A 25,245-nucleotide genomic window follows, 5' to 3' on the forward strand; every position below is an offset into this window, starting at 1 on the left:
ATAGATTTTAATTATATTTCTTCCCTTCAAAAAAAAAAAAAAAATATCCAGGGTCGGCCGCATTTTTAGGGTCGGTCGGGTTACGCCAACATAACACTTTTTTTTTTTAGGCCTAAGGCTAAGGTCAAACAATAATTGTGAACCATAAGTGGCCCTGAGGTTAGTTTTTTTGCATACCAATAGCATTGGGATAATGATGTGTTTGCGAGTGGATAATAGGTTGAAGGTCCACCCACTTGCTCTATCACCTAGTGTGCATAGAGTTAATCAGTCGAAAACTGGCGTGTCGATCGGCTACAGAGCGCTCACCAGTGCATGCAGTATAATTAACAGCGCACGGTGTTTTTATTTTAGCCAAAGAAACCCTTGGAGGTAAGCGCTCTTTCTGTATTATGTGTAGCGTGGCTAAAGGCTCAAAATGGGATGGTACCATAAGGTGATAGCCAACAGAGCAGGTAAAAACCCAGACATGCACGGCAGTCTGGTGCTCCGAACACATTCAATTCGAAAGCCCACTGTTGCATTATTAGGGGAAAATGGGGTTGGATAGCTCCCTTAATAATAATTGGTAGAACCATGGAGGAATAAGGTAGAACACCGATATGGTAAAAAAAAAAGGAAAGAATGTTATGATCCAGACACCACTTCTTTGGTTGTTTACGAAGTCTATGGAGAGTACAGTGCATTTCAAAGTATTTTCTAACAAAATTAGAAAGTTTCTCAGTCCCTGCATGATTCATTTGTTTTCAACATATTTGCAATGACTGACCCCCATTGAGATAATATATGATGGAAAAAGTGGCGCCATGATGCAATTTTCTTTCTAAAAAAAAAAAATCAGTCAAATTATTAAGGTTGTCATTATTAAGTCATGATAGCTGTTGTTCACGTTTAATATGCGCCTGATCTCTGTTTTACTTTACTTGTTCTTTTGCAGATATTTCAAAATGATATTCACACACTCTTGCAACCAACCGACAATCCAACTACCTAATAGCGCCCTCAGCGGTGTGAACCTGATTCCCGGGAGTGATTACAAAGGGTACAGTATGTACGAGGCTCGCATCGACGCAGCACAGACCGTCCCTCTCACGTCTCCCGAGGACAAGGCCTGCGTTCACTACTATTACTTTATCACCGGCTCGGGAAAATGTGAAAGGGAAGGCGGGAAAGAAGGCTACGATGTCGGCCCAGACCACGTGGTGGCGCTCTCCTCTAATATAACGCACACGTTGAAGGTGTCAGCTGAGGGCGCCATGCGTGTCTTGGTAGTCTACTATCCAGACGTCACTGTCGCCTACAAGTCTCTGGAGTTGGTCAAAAGTTTGTCCGACCTGGTTGGCACCGAGAGGGATATTTCGTTTGGGAACGGGAATAGTCGTCGTTTCACCGTCAAGAAAGATGGCTTCCCACTGACGATCACCAACACGCGTGTTATGGCCTCGACGTCATCCAAACAGGAATACAAAAATCAAATCGAGGCAGCCTATTACATCGCTGGAACAATGACCTACCACTGGCAAGATGGCGACGGCGGCTGGACTGGCGAGCAAACTAAAGTGGACAAGAAGAACGGAACCAACTACTTCATGAATATGCACGACAAGCACGAAATGGTTGCCAGCGACAACGATTGCTTCTGTATCTGTGTTTTTAATCCTGCTTTGACGGGAAACGAAATCCATAATTACGGCAAAGATGGATTTTCGAGTTATTAGGCGGCCTGACGGTCGGCTCGAGATGCAAAGATTATAGTACCTCTTGAGCTCAAACCAATGAAAAAGATTAGCGAAGACGGTCAATTATAAGCTGTAGGGACATTTCTTCCATGATAAACACATTCAGATTGATTGTATCTTATAATTAAGAGATTTCGTAGGTATATGTGTGACAGTCATGAAAATATGCCTATTTTACACTAAACCAGGTTATGTAATTTTTATTTTCTCTTTACTTATCTTTACTTATTTTAATTTGTCTTCGCTCTTTACAGCCTATACAGGTAATAATCTATTGTTGTAACTTCACTTTATTTTTAACATCCTTCATACTTAGACATTTGGTCCATCATATTCCTCATTAATCACTCTTATTCTGCATTTTGGATATCATTTTGTTGATCATTTTCCAAGATGGCGGATGCCGCAAAGATTTCCGCGCGAACCACATATGATTGTGTTAAATAGATTTCATTTATTGTAATTGTAAGTTAGTTATTATACATTGTGATATTATTCTTTGCTAAAGACCGAACCACATAATTTTGTCTTCCCTCTTTAGGCCTACGAATAAATCAGCAAAAACTAAATGTTTGTCGCCGATTGCCTCTTCCTCAATTCGGCCCACCTGGGTCACATAGGCTATGGATAACACCGAAAGAAAAAAATAAATAGTTTAAAGGATCCATGGGATGAAATTTTATTAAGAACACATTTTGTGCAACTTTATACTCCTCTTAAAATGTATGAAAACTATCTTACGTATCTTTGTGGTTAATTTGATTGAAAAGTGCACTTCTTTAAACATTGAAACATTTTCCATGAGGGCGCTGTTGCTGGATGCCATTTCAGGACATAGACATCTAATAAACTAAAATTATTAGATGTCTATGTTTCAGGAAGACACTGTTCAGTTTAACGGTTTTCTGTTCACATTGGGAACCCCAAAATTTGCTTATTGAAAACATTTGCTCGTTGACAAAAGTTTGCTCATTGGACTTCTGCCATGTACTGACAAAACGACGAATCACCAAAGAAAAGAAAATTTATTACGACTGACAGCAAAAAAAAAATATCCAAAGGTCTGTCAACTTTTGGTGCTGAAATAGCTGTAACATTGAGGTTTCTGCCTGAAATGACATCACACTTTTGTTCAGTTACGTTCGTTGTTTAATACTGCAATAATTTAACCAAGTCTTTATCCCATGCATAAAATGAGTTGCAAACTTTTACCCGAAAACCGAACGTGTTGTACATTTTCAACATAATGTTTTGGCTTTACCCTGAGAAAGGTTGGCTCAAAAGTAAATAGAAGTGGATAACTGAGAACACTCAATGGTGCACTCCGGTACCATTCCGCGAATAGAAAAAAACTAGGGGAAATGCGGCAATTTGGGTTCAACTGCGCTGCTTATACACAGTTAATTCCTTTAACATTGGGGTTGCCCCTTTAATTTAACGTTGTCGAAGTGATTGTGATTGTTTGATTCCCTGGCGATCTCCCTGAGGTCTTAATGAATTCGTAGTAATAGCCTGAGTCGTTTGGTCTGGGAACCAGACTAAGTGATGGTGCGAATGCGCCAAACGAAAAATAGGGACTATAGGCTTCAACCATAGAGCTGTATAATTCAACCGGCACCATTGATCTCCATATACACAGTCTGTGTATATGGATATCAATGGCTTCAACCTATAACGGTATTTTTATACTCAGTTTGTTGATTATATTTGTAGAGAGTGTAATTAACTTTGTGAATTGACTTGACGTAACGAAAAGAGAAACGAGAATGCGGTGCACAGATAAGAGCGCATCGATACTAAATCTTAGCATGTAATCCGGCCTTATGCTGGATATGCAGGAGACGTTTCACGAGCTAAGGTGAGAGACACTTTTTGTTTAATTTTTGTATATTAATGATCAATTCTTTAATTTAACAAGTAATGCCTGATAATTTGCACCAGTTCGTGCTGACTCCGGAGGGATAGTTTTTGTCGACATAAGCTTTGGGGTCAAGTTGGGTCAACTCGTGTGTGATATCTGCGGCGCAAAGTTCCCGCTACCCTAGCCCAGGTTGGACGACGTCTTCATTGCATTACGACTGATTCTGGACACATTATTTTTCATATTTTTACCTGCGCTACCCTAGCCCAGGTCGGACGACGTCTTCATTGCATTACCGTACCTATTCAGGCGGCCGAAATGTGTCCGTCTGCCTTTCTCCTACCAATAGGCCTACAACTTACTACAAAAAAGTATAGTCGTGTTCCCTAACGTGGCGCACTTCGAAGCTTACCCAACTTTCCTCGTGTAGTGTTGCCAAACCTCTTTGTTGACAAACCTCAAATTCATGCAGTAAAGTACTACTAGTACTTTACCTTATTAATGCTTGCTATTTAACCTCTGTGAACAATTTCGGTTTCAAAAAATTTAAGCCGAAATTAAAAAACGGTGGCGTCCGGAAATTGGGCACAAATTGGCGGAGTGTTTCCTAACGTGGCGCACTTAAATAAATCTCGGAAAATTCCAAATTAACATTTAAAAATTTCTGTAAACTTGATAAATTCTGATAAATCATTGTTATCTCTACTTACATACCCAGTAAGATGTTTGTCAGAAAATTATTTTCTTATTTTTCGGGGCATTTTCAAAGCCAAAGGGTTCACTTTGCACTTGAAAATAAAATCGGAAAATCACGCCAAAATAATGTTTTCTTTTAACTTTGTAGCGGGTAAATAAACTCGTGATTTACGAAGGGGAGTGTTTAGAACTTGATGAAATTCCACTTTCTGTGAAATTTCAGTTAAACTTTTGCTCTAGCTAGGCGCTACAGGCGGAAAATCAAAGTGCGCCGCGTTAGGGGCCGCGCCACATAGGGGTACATCAACAGTACTAGTGAAGAGGGGCCATCAAACCACTAAACATTGGTTTTGTATCCTATTTAGGCCTACAGTAGCCCAGGTTGGACGACGTCTTTATTGTACACAACGGAGTCCAACCTGGGCTAGGCCTTCAGAAATTCTTCAACTTAAAGAGATAATGAATAGAACGCCTCCGACGATTTTCACCAGTTTGCCTAAGGCGAAATAAAAAACATGTTTAGCGTCCCCGCCCGCTTCCTTTTTGAAGGCTGTCTCCTTTTTTTCTTCTTTTTTTTAAACCGAAAAAAATTATAATTTTTTATCAATGACATCATTGTGGCCTCTTTATCTGTTGCATCTAGCCCATATAATTTATAAAGTTGTTCTGTCATTTCCTGAGTCCAAAGGCGGCCATTAAAGAAAAAACTGGCGGCCATCTTGAAAAAATAGCCCGGTTGGGCGGCCATTCTGGAGGGGAAAAAAAAGGGCCTCCCGCTTCATTTTTTCAAAAAGGCAGGACGCTAAACATGTTTTTTTTTTAAATTTTGCCACAGAGGTGGCGGCCAAGATTTAACGGACAAATGTGGGTTCGGGGTACGGCTTACCTTAGGTTAAATAAAATGAACAACAAGCTCACAAGTTAACTTGAAAGGCAGTTTATTTAAACTGTACAAACGCTCTTTAATATATGTTGAATTACTTGAGCGACAAAACAACAAAGTTACACAGCTCTTAACCAACCTACTGTGTAATATACAGACAATAGTCCTGAAACATAATGACGTCGCGCATGTTAATGTTATAGGTGGTGAAAGCACACATGTAAACAAAACGTTACGTCATGTGTTCTGTCTATTCCAACCTCTTAATGAACCTTTTAGTTGTTTTCCCCTTCCCCGGTGCCCTGCTCCAACATGTTGGGTTTAAGGCCCACGGGTTGAGATATTTTTCTCAGTGTTCTTATTTACTGACGATGGTGCCCCAGCAATGGGCAAAACAAATTCAAAGCTCAGATATTATTTAGATAATAAAACATGCCTTTATTTTCGAAATCAACAAACGTTAACTTTTTTCAGGAAAGAGTTTGGGGAAAAGGGTAAATAACATTTAACTACAACCACTGAAAGCAAAACCAATATAAATACACTCTTTAACCCTAACAGAAATCGCCAATCAAACCCCAATGGCATGTTTTGTTGGAATCTGTCAGGATGGGTACAGTACCCCTAAACTGACTGAATGTCTTTTACATTGGGTTGGCACACCTCCAGAATCAGTCAGAAATATGTATGTGCAGTTTCCCATATGGTGTTGGAATTTGCCCGGATGGGTATGGTCCCTAGTAAATCATGTTAGGGAGTTAGGGTTAAAGTTTTAAATAATGAAAAATGGGACCAGACCATCAACACAAAATTTTGAGCATTTGTCAGAGAGTCAAGTGATCAAGTGAGTTGGAGTGACATACATGTACTGTGTTCAGTAAATATGACAAAAAAAGACTGGATTGAAAGTGGAGGACTTGCAAAGTAGGTTCAAAAAGTCGAGATCAAAAAGTACTTTATATGGAAGTACAAATCCTACAGTGTGTATATCATAATGTGTCGTCATTCTAACCCTAATACATAGTTGATGCCTTGTACGATTAAGAATATGACTGGTTGCCAGGCAACGAGGTAGCGGATCCAGTCAAGCAGTTGACCGAACATGACGTGAGGGCGCTCCCAGCTGAGGACAAGGTTCAGGAAAGGTAGGGTACAGATCAAATTGTGACATGGAAAAAAAGCAGTGGCAATGAGTGGGTCTCCTCATAACAAGTTTATAACTTGAAGGCAATCTTTGCAGAAAGGTCGAGCAAATTCAAACAGAAATCAAACATTAGACCAGTGAACTACCAGCAATTAACCCAAACTCCCTTGACCAAACTGGGACAACAAGGCAACAGCAGATCTAGGGGGAGGGGGGCAACGGGGGCCATGCCTCCCCCCCCCCCCAAAAAAAACCCAATTTTTTTTTAGTTCTGTAACCAAAAAGAAAAAAAAGGCAGCCATTGAGTATATACCACCCACAAAACTAACAAAAGCAATACATGTGCACTCCCCTTGCTTTTCATATTAAATTTGGGGCGGAAAAATTGTTGAACCCACTTTTTCGGGAACACAAACAATTTTTGCCCACCCCCCCCCCAAAAAAAATTCAGGTGAAGTAGTCACACGTGTGCACAACAGGATCTTTGTAGAACGGCAGGAAAGTGTTTTGTAATTCATTGTGATTTATAATTGTAATCCATATTTGATTTTCTGAAGTGGTAGTCCAATAAAAGATCCTTAAAGAAGTGGTAACAGAATACAATGTACATGGAAATGTTCCAAGGTAATATTTTTTCAAAGGATACGGGTTTTTGAACATTCTTTTGAGGTCGACTTTCTCCTTGCAGTAGGGACAAATTTGCCTCTTCCCTACGATGCACCAGCCTCGTATGCAGAACTCATGGAACCTGTCATTATCAGTTAAAAAAAAAAAGAATTACTTATAGGGTCTCATACCCAAGTCCAAGAACCAGACCTAACATGAACATGTTGCTGGATCATGCACATGAATGAGCTATTGATGAGCCATGCTATAAGCACATTTCACCCGTCCTGGCTCTCTGCTGTACATTGCAATTCAAACAATTGGCTGTTCCAGGTTCATTGGCCTTTTGGCTCCGTGCGGCAACAAAGAGGGCATCCTTTTACCTAGCAACAACGTCCCTTGCGTGGCACATTTAGCTGGTTGACGCGCACCGTTCCTTGTGTGTGACGCACGTACACCAGGGGATTTGTATTATGTACACGCAGTGGTACGGCCGCATGTCGTGGCAAAATTGCAGTCAGGCAAGATGGCATAGGTCGGTCACCCCCAACTTTACTTTCGTTGCCGGTGAGGGGGTACGTGTGAAAGGAGCGGATATCCTACATACTAAGGGTTCTTCAACATCCCTCTCCTTTTTAACATTGCGGGGGGCTTTCTTAATCTAATGTTGGTCTTGGTCTAACTTATTTTTTGTTAAAGAGCCACACACTTCCCTCAACATATCTCATTAGATAGTTGAATAAGCCACATTCTTCCTCTATTACAAGAAAAAAAAGTGTGAACACGAAAGCAACATTTCCAAAAACATGGACATGACTAGTCCTCTCACCTGTGTTTGCAGGTCAGCTCATAGACTCGTTCCGCCACTTCCTCGTCCTCATCAGGTATGTAAATCTTCTGACCACAGACGGCACAGATATTGTCTTCTAGGGCTCGGCCTGGCAACCCTGTTTTTGTGTAGTACTGGAAGGGGGAGAAGTTTCATGTTGAGTATTTGAAGAAACAAACTGACAATCCAAAAGTAACATATTGTCTGCAAGTTTCAATTATTTGATGTTGGGGTGTTTATGGTGGCCCTTGTGGAGCCAGTATTCAACAGGGGCTGCACCTAGTGCTTTAACTTGAGAAGTGAATAAATTTAAACTGCATTTAAAAAAAAAATTAAAGGAAATCAAATCACTTTTCAAAGGGAAAAGCAAAGTGAACACAACGCTTCAATCAAATTTGAAATGAGAAATGAATTCATGTCAAAGATGACTGTGTTATCACAACGAAACTTTGCTTGCTGAAGTTGTGAAATTTACCTATTTGAGGATTAAATTTAAATCAGTATTTTTAACACTTGATATCCATGTATACATGTACATGTACACATGTACATGTATACATGTACACACACGTTTCATGTGTTCCTGCATGGCATTACGCCTGAGGACAGACAACAAAAGGAGCACAAAGGGGCCATTGATCCTCGAAGGAAGGTGCCTATTGTCCTCGAATGCAGGTTTGTGTGCTTAGTCTATGGGAGAGTGTTATATTACAGGGACAAAGGAAAACACAAAGCCAATCCTCGGAAGCATAGCAAAAAACGACTGAGTGTCTATGTGCATGTGCATGTACATTGGGTTATTGTGAATTTTGTAAAGGATACACATAGTCAGTTGCCATGGTGGTTAACAAAAGTAAAACTCCAAGGTATTAAGTAGGAAACCAATCAATTTTGGGACTCATAGAGCTACATCACTTTTGTATTACCCCTGCTCATCAGGCCCACAAAGCACTCCTTATTAAATCTCAGCTAACTGGAGAGTAAATAGCTTAATGCTACCATTGCAGGGACAAATTCCTCAGAATGCAAACTCAATAAGCAAATTCACTTGTTCCAAATCTTTACATGACGTAATTGTACCACTTATGTTTGTCCAGCTATCAACTAAAAAGCATGTGATCTCGAGGTGCGTGACCATGATACGCGTGTTCAGACGGCACTGGACTATCAGACTCAACAGGCCCATGTTTGTCTATTTCTTAAAGCTGCTGTTTGCAAATCTCTTGTGGGCTGAAGGTTATTGACAACCCTGATTGCTGTTAGTAAATAAATGTTAATAATTAAGCCAGTCAGTTTTTTACTGTCAATGAGGCACTGGCTAATAAGGAAATAAATATGTTTTTGGCCGGTTTTAAACAAGTACGTTTAAAACCAGCTAGGGGCCTGCCGCCAGGACAGAGATAGTGGCCATAGCCCATAATGACCCAAAACACCCCTCTGCCATGTCTATGGTACCGGTATGTGCCTCGCGCGCTTAGTGCTAAAAATCTCCTTTTATGGAGATTGACGTGCACGGCGCATTTGGCGCAGAATGCAGCGGTGCAGAAATAAAGTGTTTAAGAGCAGCTGGTGTTTTATCAGTGGTTTCAAACTACCCACATGATGGGCTCTCATCCAATAACAATGGGTAAACTCTCTTAGGTATGTCAATTAACCACAGCCACATTAATAATAACGATGGCAATTATTTCTGGGAAGGCCATAATTATATACATATGTATTTTTGCCGTATAGGCCTAAACAAAGTAACCCACTGAGTATGTTTCCTATAATTTGATGTCAAATTTGATGGAATATGATGGAAACAAATTAGAGACCTTGCAACTTGCATGGGGGGGGGGGGGGCGCACGGAGTGTTAAGTCCTGCTGCATGGAATCTAATAATCTAAAACATAATTTCTTGCGTGTACATGCTTTGAAACAGGTTGTTTACTTCACGAAACCTGACAGCTCAGGGAAAGCACAGTAATTAGGGTAGAGTAATTTAGTGTAACATGGTGTGTCATTAAAACCACTGCCTCAGCATAGACAAGACTGTCATCACTCACTTTGTTGTGCACGTGCTTCAGGTTTCTTGGTTCAGTTGAGCTGATTACATGTGGATAGACGTACACAAATATAACAGAGAGTGGGTGTCACTCTGAACTAGAAATGACTTAACTACAGTAATGCACCAACTACAGCAGGATGCAGGTTGTACTTGATATCTGTACAATAGGATTCTGTAATTCTGAATAGGAGAACACCTGTACACCTACATTGTACATGAATATTAGGTTTCTTTTGGTATTTTTGAATTAATGTAATGATAAGGAACTTCAAAAGACGATATACAACAAAAAATATACCATAGAGTCCTGCCTGCTTAGATATGGAGTTTGCCTTTCTGGAAATTAATATGACGTTCAATACGACGGGAGAGGTGGTTGAGCATGACATTTGGCTGACGCCCATTGGTGTGTTCGCTGCTGTCTTCATGACACTCACGATTGTTCTGAACTTGCTGCTGAATCCGTTTATGCTTGCTACCTTGCATCGGGCTAAGGGCATCAAGAGCAGCACCAAAGTGTTCCTGGCTTCTCTGACTGTTAGTGACCTACTAACCGGGGTGTCTGAAGCCTTCCTCCTAACACAGCTCTACACCGGAGTCTGGCTGATGGGTGACTTTCTATATACTGTCTTCAATTTCCTATCATATACCTTCTACGTTGTGAGCGTTGTGTCAATCTTGTTGCTGACTATCGAACGGTTTATTGCCATCTCCTACCCGCTTCACTACCCTCGCTTGATGACTACGCGGAGATCCAAGATCACTGTCTGCAGCTGCTGGACAGCCATCATTCTGATGATCACTGTCATGTTTGGGATTGACTGCAAATGCATGCTTATCGATGGGATATGCCGGAGCGAACAAGGACAATACGACTGGAGAGTATACTTCTATGGTTTTGCCATGACTCTGATACTAGTCACCATCATCATTCTTTACGTGCGTATTTCTCTCATCGCCCACCGTCACTCGAGGGATACTACCACTGTCAGCCAAACGAATGGAAACCCAGGCAACCACAGGCAAATCAACACCCGAGCCACCATCACCATCATCATCATCACAGGGACGCTCATTGTCACCTGGATTCCAAGTATTGTCTTTACCCTGACGGCCACCAATGAAGTCTGGGATTTCAAGACCATTAAACTGGTGGACGCTTTGATGCTGTCAAACAGCTGGCTGAATGTAGTCATCTATTATCTACGGAATAAGAATCTGCGTCAGGCACTACGTGGCCTGCTGTCAGCAAAACCAAATTGCAAAAGCCAGTGCTAATGGGCTCCATGCACCAACAAAAGAGGGCGCCCTTTTACCTAGCAACGAGGTCCCATGGGCGGGACACATACATTTTGCTGATTGATGCTCGCGCACCATTCCTTGTGTGGCCATCAGGTAAGATGGCGTCGATCGGTCACCCCCAACTGTACTTTCTTTGCCGGTGAGGGGGTACTTGTGAACAGAGCGGATACACATCACCCAATTAGTACATTGTATTTATATATAATACCCTACCTGTTATTCTTCTAACATTTAGCCCTTCATTGTCCCAAATTTCAAGGTGAATCAAATCATTAAATTTGCATATAATGCACATCTGCACAAACTTGTCTTGCCATCGGTAAATGGAGATAGATAAGCTGCTACCAAAAAGTTCTGCACTTCTTGTTCTTAAGTACAAAGTTGTGAAACACTTAGAACTTCAAATTCACTTGTTCAAAAACTGTATGTACCAATATATGTTTTGTTCAGCAATCGACTAAAAAACATGTGATCTGGAGGCGCGTGCCTTTGATGTGTGGGTTCATTAGGCTCTTAAATATCAGCCCCGTGACCTCCTTCATCAGTGAGTTGTTTCCACAGGACTGTATTGTCTATTTCTTAATGCCGTTGTTTGCAACTCTCTTATGGGCTGAAGGTTATTGACGACCCTGATTGCTGCTCATAAATTACCTTCTAAAGCCTGTCACTAATTACTGTCACCGTTAATGACAATTAACCACAGAGAAATTAATAATTACAAAGGCGATTCTGGGAAAGCCATCAATATATTTCATGTATTTTGGCCTTAGTAACCTAATGAGAAAATAATTTGATGCCAAATTCTACGGAATATGATGGAAACAAATTAGAGACCTTGCAACTTGTGTTTGTGTGTGGGCATTAGGGAGCACAGAGTACACTAAGTTGTGCTACATGGAAACTAGTGATCTAAAACAGAATTCTTGTGTACATGTAAAAGCTTTTAAATATAAATATATGAAGGTTATTTACTTCATAAAGATTGACAGGTCAGGAAAAGCACTTTACTCAGGATGGAGTAATTAGGTGTTCTTTTCATGGTGCATTAATCATTAAAACCACTGCCTCAGCATAGACAAGACTGTCATCACGCACTCTGTTGTGCAGTGCTTACACACTGGTTTACATATAATAGAGAGTGGGTGTCACTCATTCTGAACTAGAAATGACTTCACTACAGTAATGCACCAACAACAGCAGGATGCAGGTTGTACTTGATATCTGTAAAATAGGATTCTGTAGTTCTGAATAGGAAAATACCTGAACATGTATGCCTACACCGTACATAAATAAGGTTTCATTTTGGTCCTTTTCATTGAATCTAATAAGGAACTTCAAAGACGGCAGATGTCGAAAAACATACAACAGAGTCCTGCCTGCTTAGATATGGAGTTTGCCTTTCTGGGAATTAATATGACGTTCAATGCGACGGGAGAGGAGGTTGAGCATGACATTTGGCCGACACCCATTGGTGTGTTAGCTGCTGTCTTCATGACACTCACAGTTGTTCTGAACTTGCTGCTGAATCCGTTTATGCTCGTCACCTTGCATCGAGCTAAGGGCATCAAGTGCAGCACTAAAGTGTTCCTGGCTTCTCTGACTGTGAGTGACCTACTAACCGGGGTGTCCGAAGCCTTCCTCCTAACACAGCTCTACACCGGAGTCTGGCTGATGGGTGACTTTCTCTGCACAGCCATCAGTTTCCTGTCACACGCCTTCTACTATCTGAGCGTCATGTCAATCTTGTTACTGACTATCGAACGGTTTATTGCCATCTCCTATCCACTTCACTACCCTCGCTTGATGACTACGCGGAGATCCAAGATCACTGTCTGCAGCTGCTGGGCGGCCATCATTCTGACGGTCACTGTCATGTTTGGGATTGACTGCAAATGCATGCTTATTGATGGGTTATGCTGGAAAGGACAAAGACGATATGACTGGAGAGTATACCTTCATGGTTTTGCCATTACTCTGATACTAGTCGCCATCATCATTCTTTACGTGCGTATTTCTCTCATTGCCCACCGTCACACGAGGGATTCTACCACTGTCGGCCAAACGAATGGCAACCACAGGCAAATCAACACCCGAGCCACCATCACCATCATCATCATCACAGGGACGCTCATTGTCACCTGGATTCCAACTATCGTCTTTACCCTGCTGGCCACCAATGAAGTCTGGGAATTCAAGACCATTAAACTGGTGGACGCTTTGATGCTGTCAAACAGCTGGCTGAATGTAGTCATCTATTATCTACGGAATCAGAATCTGCGTCAGGCACTATGTGGCCTGCTGTCATCCAAACCAAATTGCCACTGCCAGTTCAAATACACATCACCCTAGTAGTACATTGTATTCATATATAATGCCCTACCTGTTTTTCTTCTAACATTTAGCCCCACATTGTCCCAAATTTCAAAGTGAATTAAATAATTGAATTTGCACATAATGCACATCTACACAAATTTGTCTTGCCATTCGTAAGTGGGGTCAATAAGCTGGAACCAAAAACGTCTTCACTTGTTGTTCTTAAGTACTAAATTGTAAAACACTTAGGACTGCAAATTCACTTATTTTAAAACTTTTATGTGATGTAATTGTACAGTGTATTTTTGTCCAATAGTTGAATAAACAGCATGTGATTTTGAGACGCGTGATTATGATATGAGGGCTCATAAGACCCTTGACTGTCAGGCCCGGCACATCCTTCTATTTCTTAATGACGTTGTTTGCAAACCTCTTATGGGCTGACGGTTATTGATTGCTGCTCTTAAATTACCTTCTAAAGCCTGTCACTAATTACTGTCACCGCGGCACTGGTTAACGACAATTAATCACAGGCAAATTTATATTTACTATAGCAATTCTGGGAAAGCTTTATATTGCGTATTTTGCCTTGAACAAATGAAGCAGCCCACTGAGAAAATCTGCAGCAATTTGATGGCATATTTAATGGAATTTGATGAAATTATTAGAGACCTTATAGCTTGTGTGTATTCATTGTGAGGCTGGGGGGGGGTGCATTGAATCTAATAATCTAAAACAATTTTCTTGTGTGTACACATTTTAATAGGCTATTTGCTTCATGAGAATTGGCAGCTCAGGAAAAGCACATTAATCAGGGTGGATTAATTTGGTGGTGTTCTTATGGTGCGGTTTAAAAATGTTAAAAGCACTACTTCAGTACAGACTAGATTGCCATCACTCACTCTGTGTACATTTCCTTCAGGTTTCGTGCAAATGCTTGGGTCAGTTGAGCTAATTATTGTGTGGATAGACTTACACTGGCTTACATGTAACAGAGAGTGGGCGTAATTGTGAGCTAGAAATAACTACAGTGATGCACCAACTACAGCAGGATTCAGGTTGTACTTGATATCTGTACTGCAGGATTTGGTATTTCTGAATAGAAGACCTAAGTCTGCCTACATCAATGGCTTCTCTTGGTCTTTTTGAAGTATTAAACTTAAAGCAAATGATAAGGAACTTCTAAATAAGACGGCATACAGACTGTATAAAGAAATACATACAACAGAGTCCTGTCTGCCTAAATATGGAGTTTGCCTTACATCTGGAAATGAATATGACGTTGAATATGACAGGAGAGGAGGCTGGAGATGGCATCTGGCTGACGCCCTTTGGTGTTTTCATTTGTGTCTTCCTGACACTCACAATTTTTCTGAACTTGCTGTTGAATCCACTTATGCTCCTCACCTTGCATCGAGCTAAGGGCATCAAGTGCAGCACTAAAGTGTTCCTGGCTTCGCTGACTGTGAGTGACCTACTAACCGGGGTGTCTGAGGCCTTCCTCCTAACACAGCTCTACACCGGAGTCTGGCTGATGGGTGACTTTCTCTGCACGGCCATTTCTTTCCTGTCTTATGCCTTCTACTCTCTTGGCGCCGTGTCAATCTTGTTACTGACGATCAAACGGTGTATCGCTATCTCCTACCCGCTTCACTACCCTCGCTTAATGACTACGCGGAGATCCAAGATCATTGTCTGCAGCTGCTGGGCAGCCATTATTCTGACACTCATTTGCATGTTTTGGATTAACTGTCAAAGCATCGTCAGCAATGGGACTTGCTGGAACAAACAGTATGACTGGAGAGTATACATCAGTGGTATTTTCCTTACTCTGATACTAGTCGCCATCATCATTCTTTACGTGCGTATTTCTCTCATTGCCCACCGTCACACGAGGGATTCTACCACTGTCGGCCAAACGGATTCTAACAACAGGCAAATCAACACCCGAGCCACCATCACCATCATCATCATCACAGGGACGCTCATTGTCACCTGGATTCCAAGTATTGTCTTTACCCTGATTGCCAGCGATAGACTATGGGATTTCAAGACCATTAAACTGGCAGATGCTTTGATGCTGTCAAACAGCTGGCTGAATGTAGTCATCTATTATCTACGGAATCAGAATCTGCGTCAGGCACTATGTGGCCTGCTGTCATCCAAACCAAAATGCAGCTGCCGGTTGTAATATACATCATCCTATACATTGCATTTATATCATACCCTACTCTTTTGTCTGCTTACATTTAGGCCTACATTGTCCCAAATTTTAAAGTGAATTAAATTATTGAATTTGCACATAATGCACATCTGCACGAACTTGTCTTGCCATCGGCAAGTTGGAGAAAATATCTGCTATCAAAAAAATCTTCACTTTTTAAGTACAAAATTGTGACATACTTAGGACTGCTAGTTCACTTATCTAAAAACTTTATGTGACGTAATTGTACAGCTTATCTTTGTCCAGCAATTGACTAAAAAGCATGTGATCTCGAGGCGCGTGACTATGAAACGTGGGCTCATAAGGCTCTTGACTGTCAGTCCCGTGACCTCCTTCAGAGAGTTGTGTCCACAGGACTGTATTTTTATTTCTTAATGCTGTTGTTTGCAAACCTCTTATGGGCTGAAGGTTATTGACAACTCTCCTTGCCGCTCATGAATTACCTCCTAATGCCAGTCAGTAATTACTGTCACCGAGGCACTGGCTAATGACAATTAACCGCAGTCAAAGTCATCATTGCAAAAGCAATTTCGGGAAACCATCAATGTAGAATGTGTATTGGCCTTACAAAGTAACCCACTCAGAAGATTTGCGGTAATTCGACTTTGCCTCTTGCGCATTACAAGCACTGTGTGGACTTCTGAACAAAAGATGTCCACATTTTTTTACGTTGTGTGGACTTGCCCATGTCCAGGCAAAGCTTCCCCCTCTCTGGAAAATCGGTTTAGAGGCATTTTGGGGTTAGGTTTATCGTTGCAAAATGAAGAGAAACACTTGAGGGATTCAAGGTACAAAATTGGGGTTGAAAGAGTATCCACAGTGTGAGTAAAATGAGTTTCTTACAGGTTTTTGTTAACTACATGAAACCAAAGTAATGTCCAAACTAGGTATGTAATGTAAACATTTCTGTTTACATGTATGTACTTTTAAATATACATGAAGGTTATTTACTTCATGAAAATTGACAGGTCCGGAAAAGCACCTTAATCAGAATGGAGCAATTAAGTGTTCTTTTCATGGTGCGTTAATCATTAAAACCACTGCCTCAGCAAAGACAAGACTGTCATCACTCACTTTGTTGTGCATGTGCTTCAGGTTTCTTGGTTTGGTTGAGCTGATTACGTGTGGATAGACATACACACTGGTTTACTTATAACAGGGAGTGGGTGTTATTCTGAACTGGAAATGACTTCACTACAGTGACGCACCCACTAGAGCAGGATGCAGGTTGTACATGATATCTGTACAGTAGGATTCTGTACTTCTGAATAGGAGTAAACCTGTATGTCTACATTGCAGGTTTCTTTTTGGTCCATTTCAGTTAATCTACTTTAAGGAACTTCAAAGACGGCATATGACGAAAAACATACAACAGTCCTGCCTGCTTAGATATGGAGTTTGCCTTTCTGGAAATGAATGTGACGTTCAATACAACGGGAGAGGACGTTGAGCATGACATTTGGCCGACACCCATTGGTGTGTTAGCTGCTGTCTTCATGACAATCACAATTGTTCTGAACTTGCTGCTGAATCCGTTTATGCTCGTCACCTTGCATCGGGCTAAAGGCGTCAAGAGCAGCACTAAAGTGTTCCTGGCTTCTCTGACTGTTAGCGACCTACTAACCGGGGTGTCCGAAGCCTTCCTCCTAACACAGCTCTACACCGGAGTCTGGCCGATGGGTGACTTTCTCTGCACAGCCATCACTTTCCTGTCATACGCCTTCTACTATCTGAGCGTCATGTCAATCTTTTTACTGACTATCGAACGGTTTATTGCCATCTCCTATCCACTTCACTACCCTCGCTTGATGACTACGCGGAGATCCAAGATCACTGTCTGCAGCTGCTGGGCAGCCACCGTTCTGATGCTCACTGTCATTTTTGGGATTCACTTCAAATACATGGTTAACGATGGGATGTGCTTAAATGAACCACGACAATATGGCTGGAGAATATACTTTGGAGGCAGTATTTTCATTATTTTGATACTAGTCACCATCATCATTCTTTACGTACGTATTTCTCTCATCGCCCACCGTCACTCGAGGGATACTACCACTGTCAGCCAAACGAATGGAAACCCAGGCAACCACAGGCAAATCAACATTCGAGCCACCATCACCATCATCATCATCACAGGGACGCTCATTGTCACCTGGATTCCAACTATTGTCTTTACCCTGACGGCCACCAATGAAGTCTGGGATTTCAAGACCATTAAACTGGTGGACACTTTGATGCTGTCAAACAGCTGGCTGAATGTAGTCATCTATTATCTACGGAATCAGAATCTGCGTCAGGCACTATGTGGCCTGCTGTCATCCAAACCAAAATGCAGCTGCCGGTTGTAATATACATCATCCTATACATTGCATTTATATCATACCCTACTCTTTTGTCTGCTTACATTTAGGCCTACATTGTCCTAAATTTCTTGGTGAATTAAAATTAAAATTTGCACATAATGCACATCTGCACAAACTTGTCTTGCCATCGGCAAGTTGGAGAAAATATCTGCTATCAAAAAAATCTTCACTTTTTAAGTACAAAATTGTGACATACTTAGGACTGCTAGTTCACATATCTAAAAACTTTATGTGACGTAATTGTACAGCGTATCTTTGTCCAGCAATTGACTAAAAAGCATGTGATCTCGAGGTGCGTGACTATGAAACGTGGGCTCATAAGGCACTTGCCCGTCAGACCCGTGACCTCCTTCAGGGAGTTGTGTCCACAGGACTGTATTGTCTATTTCTTAATGCTGTTTGCAAACCTCTTATGGGCTGAAGGTTATTGACAACTCTCCTTGCCGCTCATAAATTACCTCCTAATGCCAGTCAGTAATTACTGTCACTGAGGCACTGGCTAATGACAATTAACCGCAGGCAAAGTCATCATTGCAAAAGCAATTTCGGGAAACCATCAATGTAGTATGTGTATTGGCCTTACAAAGTAACCCACTCAGAAGACTTGCGTTATTTCGACTTTGCCACTTGCGCATTACAAGCACTATGTGGACTTCTGAACAAAAGATGTCCACATTTTTTTACGTTGTGTGGACGGGCCAAATGTACAGGCAAAGCTTCCCCCTCTCTGGAAAATTGGTTTAGAGGCATTTTGGGGTTAGGTTTATCGTTGCAAAATGAAGAGAAACACTCGAGGGATTCAAGGTACAAAATTGGGGTTGAAAGAGAAAGTAAGTAAATAGAGTTTCTTACAGGTTTTTCTTATCTACATGAAACCAAAGTAATGTCCAAACTAGGTATGTAACGTAAACATTTCTGTTTACACGTATGTACTTTTAAATATACATGGAGGTTATTTACTTCATGAAAATTGACAGGTCCGGAAAAGCACCTTAATCAGAATGGAGTAATTAAGTGTTCTTTTCATGGTGCGTTAATCATTAAAACCACTGCCTCAGCATAGACAAGACTGTCATCACTCACTTTGTTGTGCATGTGCTTCAGGTTTCTTGGTTTGGTTGAGCTGATTACGTGTGGATGGACATACACACTGGTTTACTTATAACAGGGAGTGGGTGTTATTCTGAACTGGAAATGACTTCACTACAGTGACGCACCCACTAGAGCAGGATGCAGGTTGTACATGATATCTGTACAATAGGATTCTGTAATTCTGAATAGGAGTAAACCTGTATGTCTACATTGCAGGTTTCTTTTTGGTCCATTTCAGTTAATCTACTTTAAGGAACTTCAAAGACGGCATATGACGAAAAACATACAACAGTCCTGCCTGCTTAGATATGGAGTCTGCCTTTCTGGAAATGAATGTGACGTTCAATACAACGGGAGAGGACGTTGAGCATGACATTTGGTCGACGCCCATTGGTGTGTTCGCTGCTGTCTTCATGACACTCACAATTGTTCTGAACTTGCTGCTGAATCCGTTTATGCTCGTCGCCTTGCATCGGGCTAAGGGCATCAAGAGCAGCACTAAAGTGTTCCTGGCTTCTCTGACTGTTAGCGACCTACTAACCGGGGTGTCCGAAGCCTTCCTCCTAACACAGCTCTACACCGGAGTCTGGCTGATGGGTGACTTTCTCTGCACAGCAATCACTTTCCTGTCAAGCGCCTTCTACAATGTGAGCATCATGTCAATCTTTTTACTGACGATCGAACGGTTTATTGCCATCTCCTATCCACTTCACTACCCTCGCTTGATGACTACGCAGAGATCCAAGATCACTGTCTGCAGCTGCTGGGCAGCCACCATTCTGATGCTCACTGTCATTTTTGGGATTGACTTCAAATACATGGTTAATGATGGGCTGTGCTGGTATGAACCACGACAATATGACTGGAGAATATACTTTGGAGGCAGTATTTTCATTATTTTGATACTAGTCACCATCATCATTCTTTACGTGCGTATTTCTCTCATCGCCCACCGTCACTCGAGGGATACTACCACTGTCAGCCAAACGAATGGAAACCCAGGCAACCACAGGCAAATCAACACCCGAGCCACCATCACCATCATCATCATCACAGGGACGCTCATTGTCACCTGGATTCCAACTATTGTCTTTACCCTGACGGCCACCAATGAAGTCTGGGATTTCAAGACCATTAAACTGGTGGACGCTTTGATGCTGTCAAACAGCTGGCTGAATGTAGTCATCTATTATCTACGGAATCAGAATCTGCGTCAGGCACTACGTGGCCTGCTGTCATCCAAATACACATCATCCTAAGTATTTATATAAAAGTGATACCGTACATACTTTTCTGCTTACATTTAGCCCTAGATTGTCCCAAATTTCAAAATTTCAAGTGAATTAAAGTTTGAATTTGCACATACTGCATATCTGCGCAAATTTGTCTTGTCGTTGATAAATGTGATAAATAATCTGCTACCAAAAATTTCTTCTCTTCTTGTTCTTAAGTACAAATTTAATGTTAAACTATTTTTTTTTTAATTTAACTGTCGAAATTGCTCGTAACATTTAAACCTCTTTTTCAATTCTAAGAGAAATTTCACATTTCAGATACAGATATCTTTGCACCACAAAATTCTGTACATATTATCTACTGTTTGTATGGTAAAGTGAAAATTGTTAAGTCTTGTTCGGAGGGGCAGTTAACACACTGAATTGTGATAGAGTGTGAATTCTCATTGGTCAACAGTGGATCACAAGACATGCCAAAAAACGTTTGAGTGTTGTACGCCATGGCACATGAGTGATGTATCCCACAAGGTACATTACCTTGATCTTTCCCGCTGTTAAAAGTGTTGTTTCCACCGCGTTGTATTGTATTAGTGTGACCTCGGGTACGAGGTTGTAGCTATGCTGGTACTATGTAAACTGATGTATGTTCATGTGAGATGTGCCATGGGGGACAGTGAAGCACTATTTCTGCTATGACTGTCATTGTTTACATCGTTCGTCACTGTTCGTTTTCTTTTTTTTATAAATGTGCCAAATTTGCCGCAATTTCACCATAATAATGTTGGCAGATGACAACAGGTCGCCCGCAAAGAAAAGGTTTCTCTCTTGTTCCAAAGATGAGATCAAAAATTTGATTTTTGAATTCTGTGCGAATAGTTCACCAATTCTGAATGGTTCGCCAATTCTGCACCGCAACAGGAAGAGACCCCCAGTTTCAGACGTTACCAGTGACATAATTGGACAGCTGCAATCTATTACCGATGTATAACAAATCAATTGTTGCCTGCTGTGACGGGGTCCATGGGCTTTGTTCACCCTCGGGTGTACAAAACACGATGGACCCTGTCACAGCAGGCAACATTTGTATACTGGCTTACAACTAAGAATATAAACCAGTTTTTTGGCAGATCTCCACGAGACACAAGGCAAATTAAATGGGCAAGAAACACTCACTCCTATCCGTGCCGCCATCTGTTCGGAGCAGATTTCAGCAAAGTCCCGTCCCAGTACCCCATAGTAGAGTCCGTAGAAGAGCAGCACCAGACCAAAGTCCATAGACTTGTCGGTTTTGATCAGGAAAAGCAGGTTGAGGTTCAGGAAGGTGCACATGATGACGGTGTAGCCGCACACCCCAAGACCGTAACTGATCTTGTAGATTGTGTAGAACCATTTGTACACTAGCCTGTTGGGGATGGGGAGACAGAGGGGAAAGCCCCCAAATGATAACTTGAAATTGTTTGCATGATTCTTTTTGCAAACTCCATACAGTGCTGTCTGGTGAGGAAAGCATGATCAATGCAGATTATTTGGGTGGTGTTTCGGCAAAATGAGACTGAACTGTGCACAGGCCACAGTGAAAAGTGAATGGGGTGAGGTTTTTTGTATTTTTAGATTTGATGATATTTGTAATCTTTGATACGTCTACATACTGTACTACACAATAAAGACTTAGTATCAAAACATGTGGAAAAACAATTGTTATCTTCCATTTCCACAGATACAAAACTCGAAACTTTAAAGGGCTTTTTCTCAGTATTTTACTTTATCAACACATTAATAAATGCTTACTTGAAAACAGCCATAAGTGCAACAAACAGTATTGTAAGGATTTTATTCTCTTTCCTTCTACCTGCAAACCCTCATTTCGACCTCTGCCCAGTTCTGTCTCATTTTGCCAATGATAAAAGATGTACAACAAGGCTCCCACACTTGTCTGGGAAGTAAAAGGAATTATTGTGAAAGGATAAAGATTGTATCGTAATACATTTAGTCTTTTCTTAAATGTAGTGATGGCCTTGCCAAGCCTTATATTTGTTCATTGTATTAATATATACATGTAGTACTAGTAGTTCGTGTTACCATTTCTTGCACTAGTAATATCCAGTTGTGCCTCTGGTCTCACCTACACGTTTATATTGCAATGCTACATAGTTATTCATTGCATTAATGTATTGTAGTTCGTGTTACCTTTTCTTGCACTAGGAATATCCAGTTGGACCTCTCTTCCTCTTCTCAACTACATGTTAATATATCATTCCTTCTTATTTTTGCTGGGACCTCATGTAGTGCCCTTTTGTTTCATGGTTCAGTTCAGTTAGTGTTACAAGAACTTGTTCTTGCATAACGACGCCTCTCGCGTCACACATTTTGACTACACGGCTGTAATGTACTCTAGATTTTAACGCGCATTTTGGCAGCAGTGACCTTTAACTCCCACCGTCTGCATGTCCTTATTCAGATCGTGCAGGTCCAGAGGTTGGTCTGACAGGTTGCCTTAATAAATCCAGATTCTACTGGGCACAACTGGAGGTCAGAGTGCATGGATCATGAAGAAACCTGCGTGCTGTCTCCCTTAACACCCCAGCCCCACCTCCCCTTTCTTGAGGAACTTTACCACCACCTCCCGCTTGGCCTACGTCCGGTCCACCCCCCCCCCCATCCCCCCCCCCCCCCCCCCCCCCCCATCCCCCCCCCACATTAAAGTAAGAGTATAACTGCCTGACCTTGGAGTTGATCCCGGTAAGGGGTTGCGGGTAGCTCTGTACGATATGAAGGCAGTAATGAGAGAGAAGATGGTCCAGATGATCAGGAATCGCCACCAGTGAAGAGTCACACAGAAGTATACCGGTATGGCCCACATACCTACCAATGTAGCGATCTAGAGTCAAACAGGACACAGCCATAAGGTGAGAGATACATGTGTGTGTGTACACAAGATGAACATTCAGTTTTGATTTGATAAGCACTTAGGGCCTATAGCAAAACATTCTCAAGTCATTTCAGGGTTTGATCAACACATTATAAAAAGAGCGGCACTTGGGGAGCTTCTCTAAGTCGGAACTTTCCCTTCCGTTAGCTGGAACACTGTGTGTTCCCATCGGGAACGCGCTGTGTTTCCAGCATGTTCCCAACTGGAACAGGCTGTTCCTGAGTAAGCATGCACGCGCATAGACCAACGTTCCCATGCGGGATCACCTGGTGTTCCCAGGCTGTTCACAGTGGGGACAACACATATTCTCAAATGGAAAAGGTGATGTTCCCTTAGGGAACTTTCCACGCGTTCCGACTTTTGAGACGTTCCCTAGGCACCGATCTTGGCTCGGTGACCATTGTAGAAAACGTATACCAGTATTTATAAGATTTACCTGGTACGATTTGAAATGTCTGGTTTTCCATTGGACAAGCAGAACCTGTGCCACCACCAGCGTGGCAATCAGAATCAGGATCATCTCTGCATGCATGGCCTCGTGACCTTTGTGCTTCTCATGTAATCGCTGATGCTCTATCCTATAAAAGCCAAGGGGTGAATTGAAATTAGATGTAAACAGTGGAAAACAAATATGACATAATGGTGTCCACAATGGTACTTGTAGCATTGTCCACGGCTACAGGCCAGCTACATTGTATTCCTTGAAGAAACCCTACTGGCAAAAACCAATGTTGTATCCACAAAACACCCCATCTAGACATGTCGGAATATCTGCAAAACATTTACATATCAAATCAAAAATTGTGACATCTATCTGAAATAAAACAAGTGAACTTACTTCCATCTTTCTTTCTCTGACAACTTTGACAAATCAAGAGGAATTGTCTGGAAAGAAAAAGGAAAAGACAAATTGTCACTAACGCTACCCAGGAAAAGACCCAGTCAACATTAAACAGTGAACAAATTTACCCAACAATCCTGTTGGTTTTTAACAGTGCCACTGTCAGCTATTTAGTAGTTCGAAAATTTGGGACTTGCAAAACTATGTACAGGAGAGTCCCAAAACTTAACCATAACAGAACTCAATCCATCAAACCCCAACGACATGTTTTGTTGGAATCTGTCAGGATGGGTACAGTACCCCTAAACTAGCCCCATAAATGTGGCCTATTTACTGGACTGCCTCCGTAAACATAGGCCACACATCCACATGTACAAAAAACGTGTTGACTTTGCCAAATTTTGATTTTCGCATTTAGGCTTAGTTTGTAGTTTATTTTTGCTTTAGAAGCATACTCGCCCTCTTTATAGGCTAATCAGAAAGTGCTGCCTTTTTCAGATGTATATTTTTCGTGAATTTTCCAGATTCATTTTTACACGTACGTTTGCGTATCAAAATTTCAACATGAAATTTCACAAAAATTAGACATCTGAAAAAGGCAGCACTTTCTGACTAGCCTATAAAGAGGGTGAGTATGCTTCTAAAACAAAAAAATCCTACAAACTAAGCCTAAATGTGAAAATCAAAATTTGGCAAAGTCGACACGTTTTTGTACATGTGGATGTGTGGCCTATGTTTACGGAGGCAGTCCAGTAAATAGGCCACATTTATGGGGCTACCCTAAACTCCCTATTCAAAGACCCCGATTTAAACATTTGTCCGGAAAATGGGCAACAAATTTAAACGCCTCGAGTTGAAGTTGGGTCATGCTACGATTTTCCGCCACGAAATCAATGATGAACACAATTTCTACATCACTCTTACTGAGAAAATGGACAACACTTACCGGTTTAACTCCGTTAATATCATTGATTTCTGGGATTTTCCCGACATCATTTTCCATCTTCGAGTAAATTTGTTCCGCCATGTCGCTAGCCTTTGAACCAGGCAGACTATACTCTAGCGCCGCGCCCACAGTACAAGCACTGCTGGTACGGCGGTACCGAGGATGAAATGGGCGCTTGGAAAATAGGCT

The 25,245-nt window shown here is 41.5% G+C and overlaps 2 protein-coding genes across 5 annotated transcripts; one reads left to right on the top strand and one right to left on the bottom strand.

Moving 5' to 3' along the window:
• Positions 1-135: 135 nt before the first annotated feature.
• LOC119728802 lies at positions 136-2,308 on the top strand. Of its 4 annotated transcripts, none has more exons than XM_038201204.1 (2): positions 136-159; positions 938-2,308. In XM_038201204.1, exon 2 carries the CDS (start codon positions 948-950, stop codon positions 1,716-1,718), a length of 771 nt encoding a protein of 256 aa, XP_038057132.1. In that variant the 5' UTR covers positions 136-159; positions 938-947; the 3' UTR covers positions 1,719-2,308. The 4 variants fall into 4 exon arrangements, with proteins under 4 accessions (XP_038057132.1, XP_038057129.1, XP_038057128.1 ...); XM_038201201.1 differs by lacking the exon at positions 136-159 and adding an exon at positions 166-372; XM_038201200.1 differs by lacking the exon at positions 136-159 and adding an exon at positions 179-365 and having other exon boundaries at positions 931-2,308.
• Positions 2,309-5,217: 2,909 nt separating this feature from the next.
• LOC119728222 (RING finger protein 121-like) lies at positions 5,218-25,180 on the bottom strand. The gene is made up of 8 exons (XM_038200372.1): positions 25,057-25,180; positions 24,108-24,154; positions 23,706-23,847; positions 23,064-23,218; positions 21,514-21,742; positions 7,759-7,892; positions 6,970-7,071; positions 5,218-6,302 (listed from the first exon to the last, which is right to left on the bottom strand). Exons 1-8 carry the CDS (start codon positions 25,135-25,137, stop codon positions 6,182-6,184), a joined length of 1,011 nt encoding a protein of 336 aa, XP_038056300.1. The 5' UTR covers positions 25,138-25,180; the 3' UTR covers positions 5,218-6,181.
• Positions 25,181-25,245: the final 65 nt, after the last annotated feature.

The sequence above is a fragment of the Patiria miniata genome, unplaced genomic scaffold (assembly GCF_015706575.1).
Source record: "Patiria miniata isolate m_02_andy unplaced genomic scaffold, ASM1570657v1 HiC_scaffold_20, whole genome shotgun sequence".
NCBI classification, from domain to species: domain Eukaryota; kingdom Metazoa; phylum Echinodermata; class Asteroidea; order Valvatida; family Asterinidae; genus Patiria; species Patiria miniata.

Coding starts and splice junctions, on each gene's coding strand:
- LOC119728802 (XM_038201201.1), top strand. CDS start 194: ATGATGTGTTTGCGAGTGGATAATAGGTTGAAGGTCCACCCACTTGCT. Junction 373..937: donor AGCCAAAGAAACCCTTGGAG/GTAAGCGCTCTT, acceptor GTTCTTTTGCAG/ATATTTCAAAATGATATTCA.
- LOC119728222 (XM_038200372.1), bottom strand. CDS start 25,137: ATGGCGGAACAAATTTACTCGAAGATGGAAAATGATGTCGGGAAAATC. Junction 23,848..24,107: donor TCAGAGAAAGAAAGATGGAA/GTAAGTTCACTT, acceptor TGGCTTTTATAG/GATAGAGCATCAGCGATTAC. Junction 6,303..6,969: donor AAAAGAATGTTCAAAAACCC/GTATCCTTTGAA, acceptor CCTTGTCCTCAG/CTGGGAGCGCCCTCACGTCA.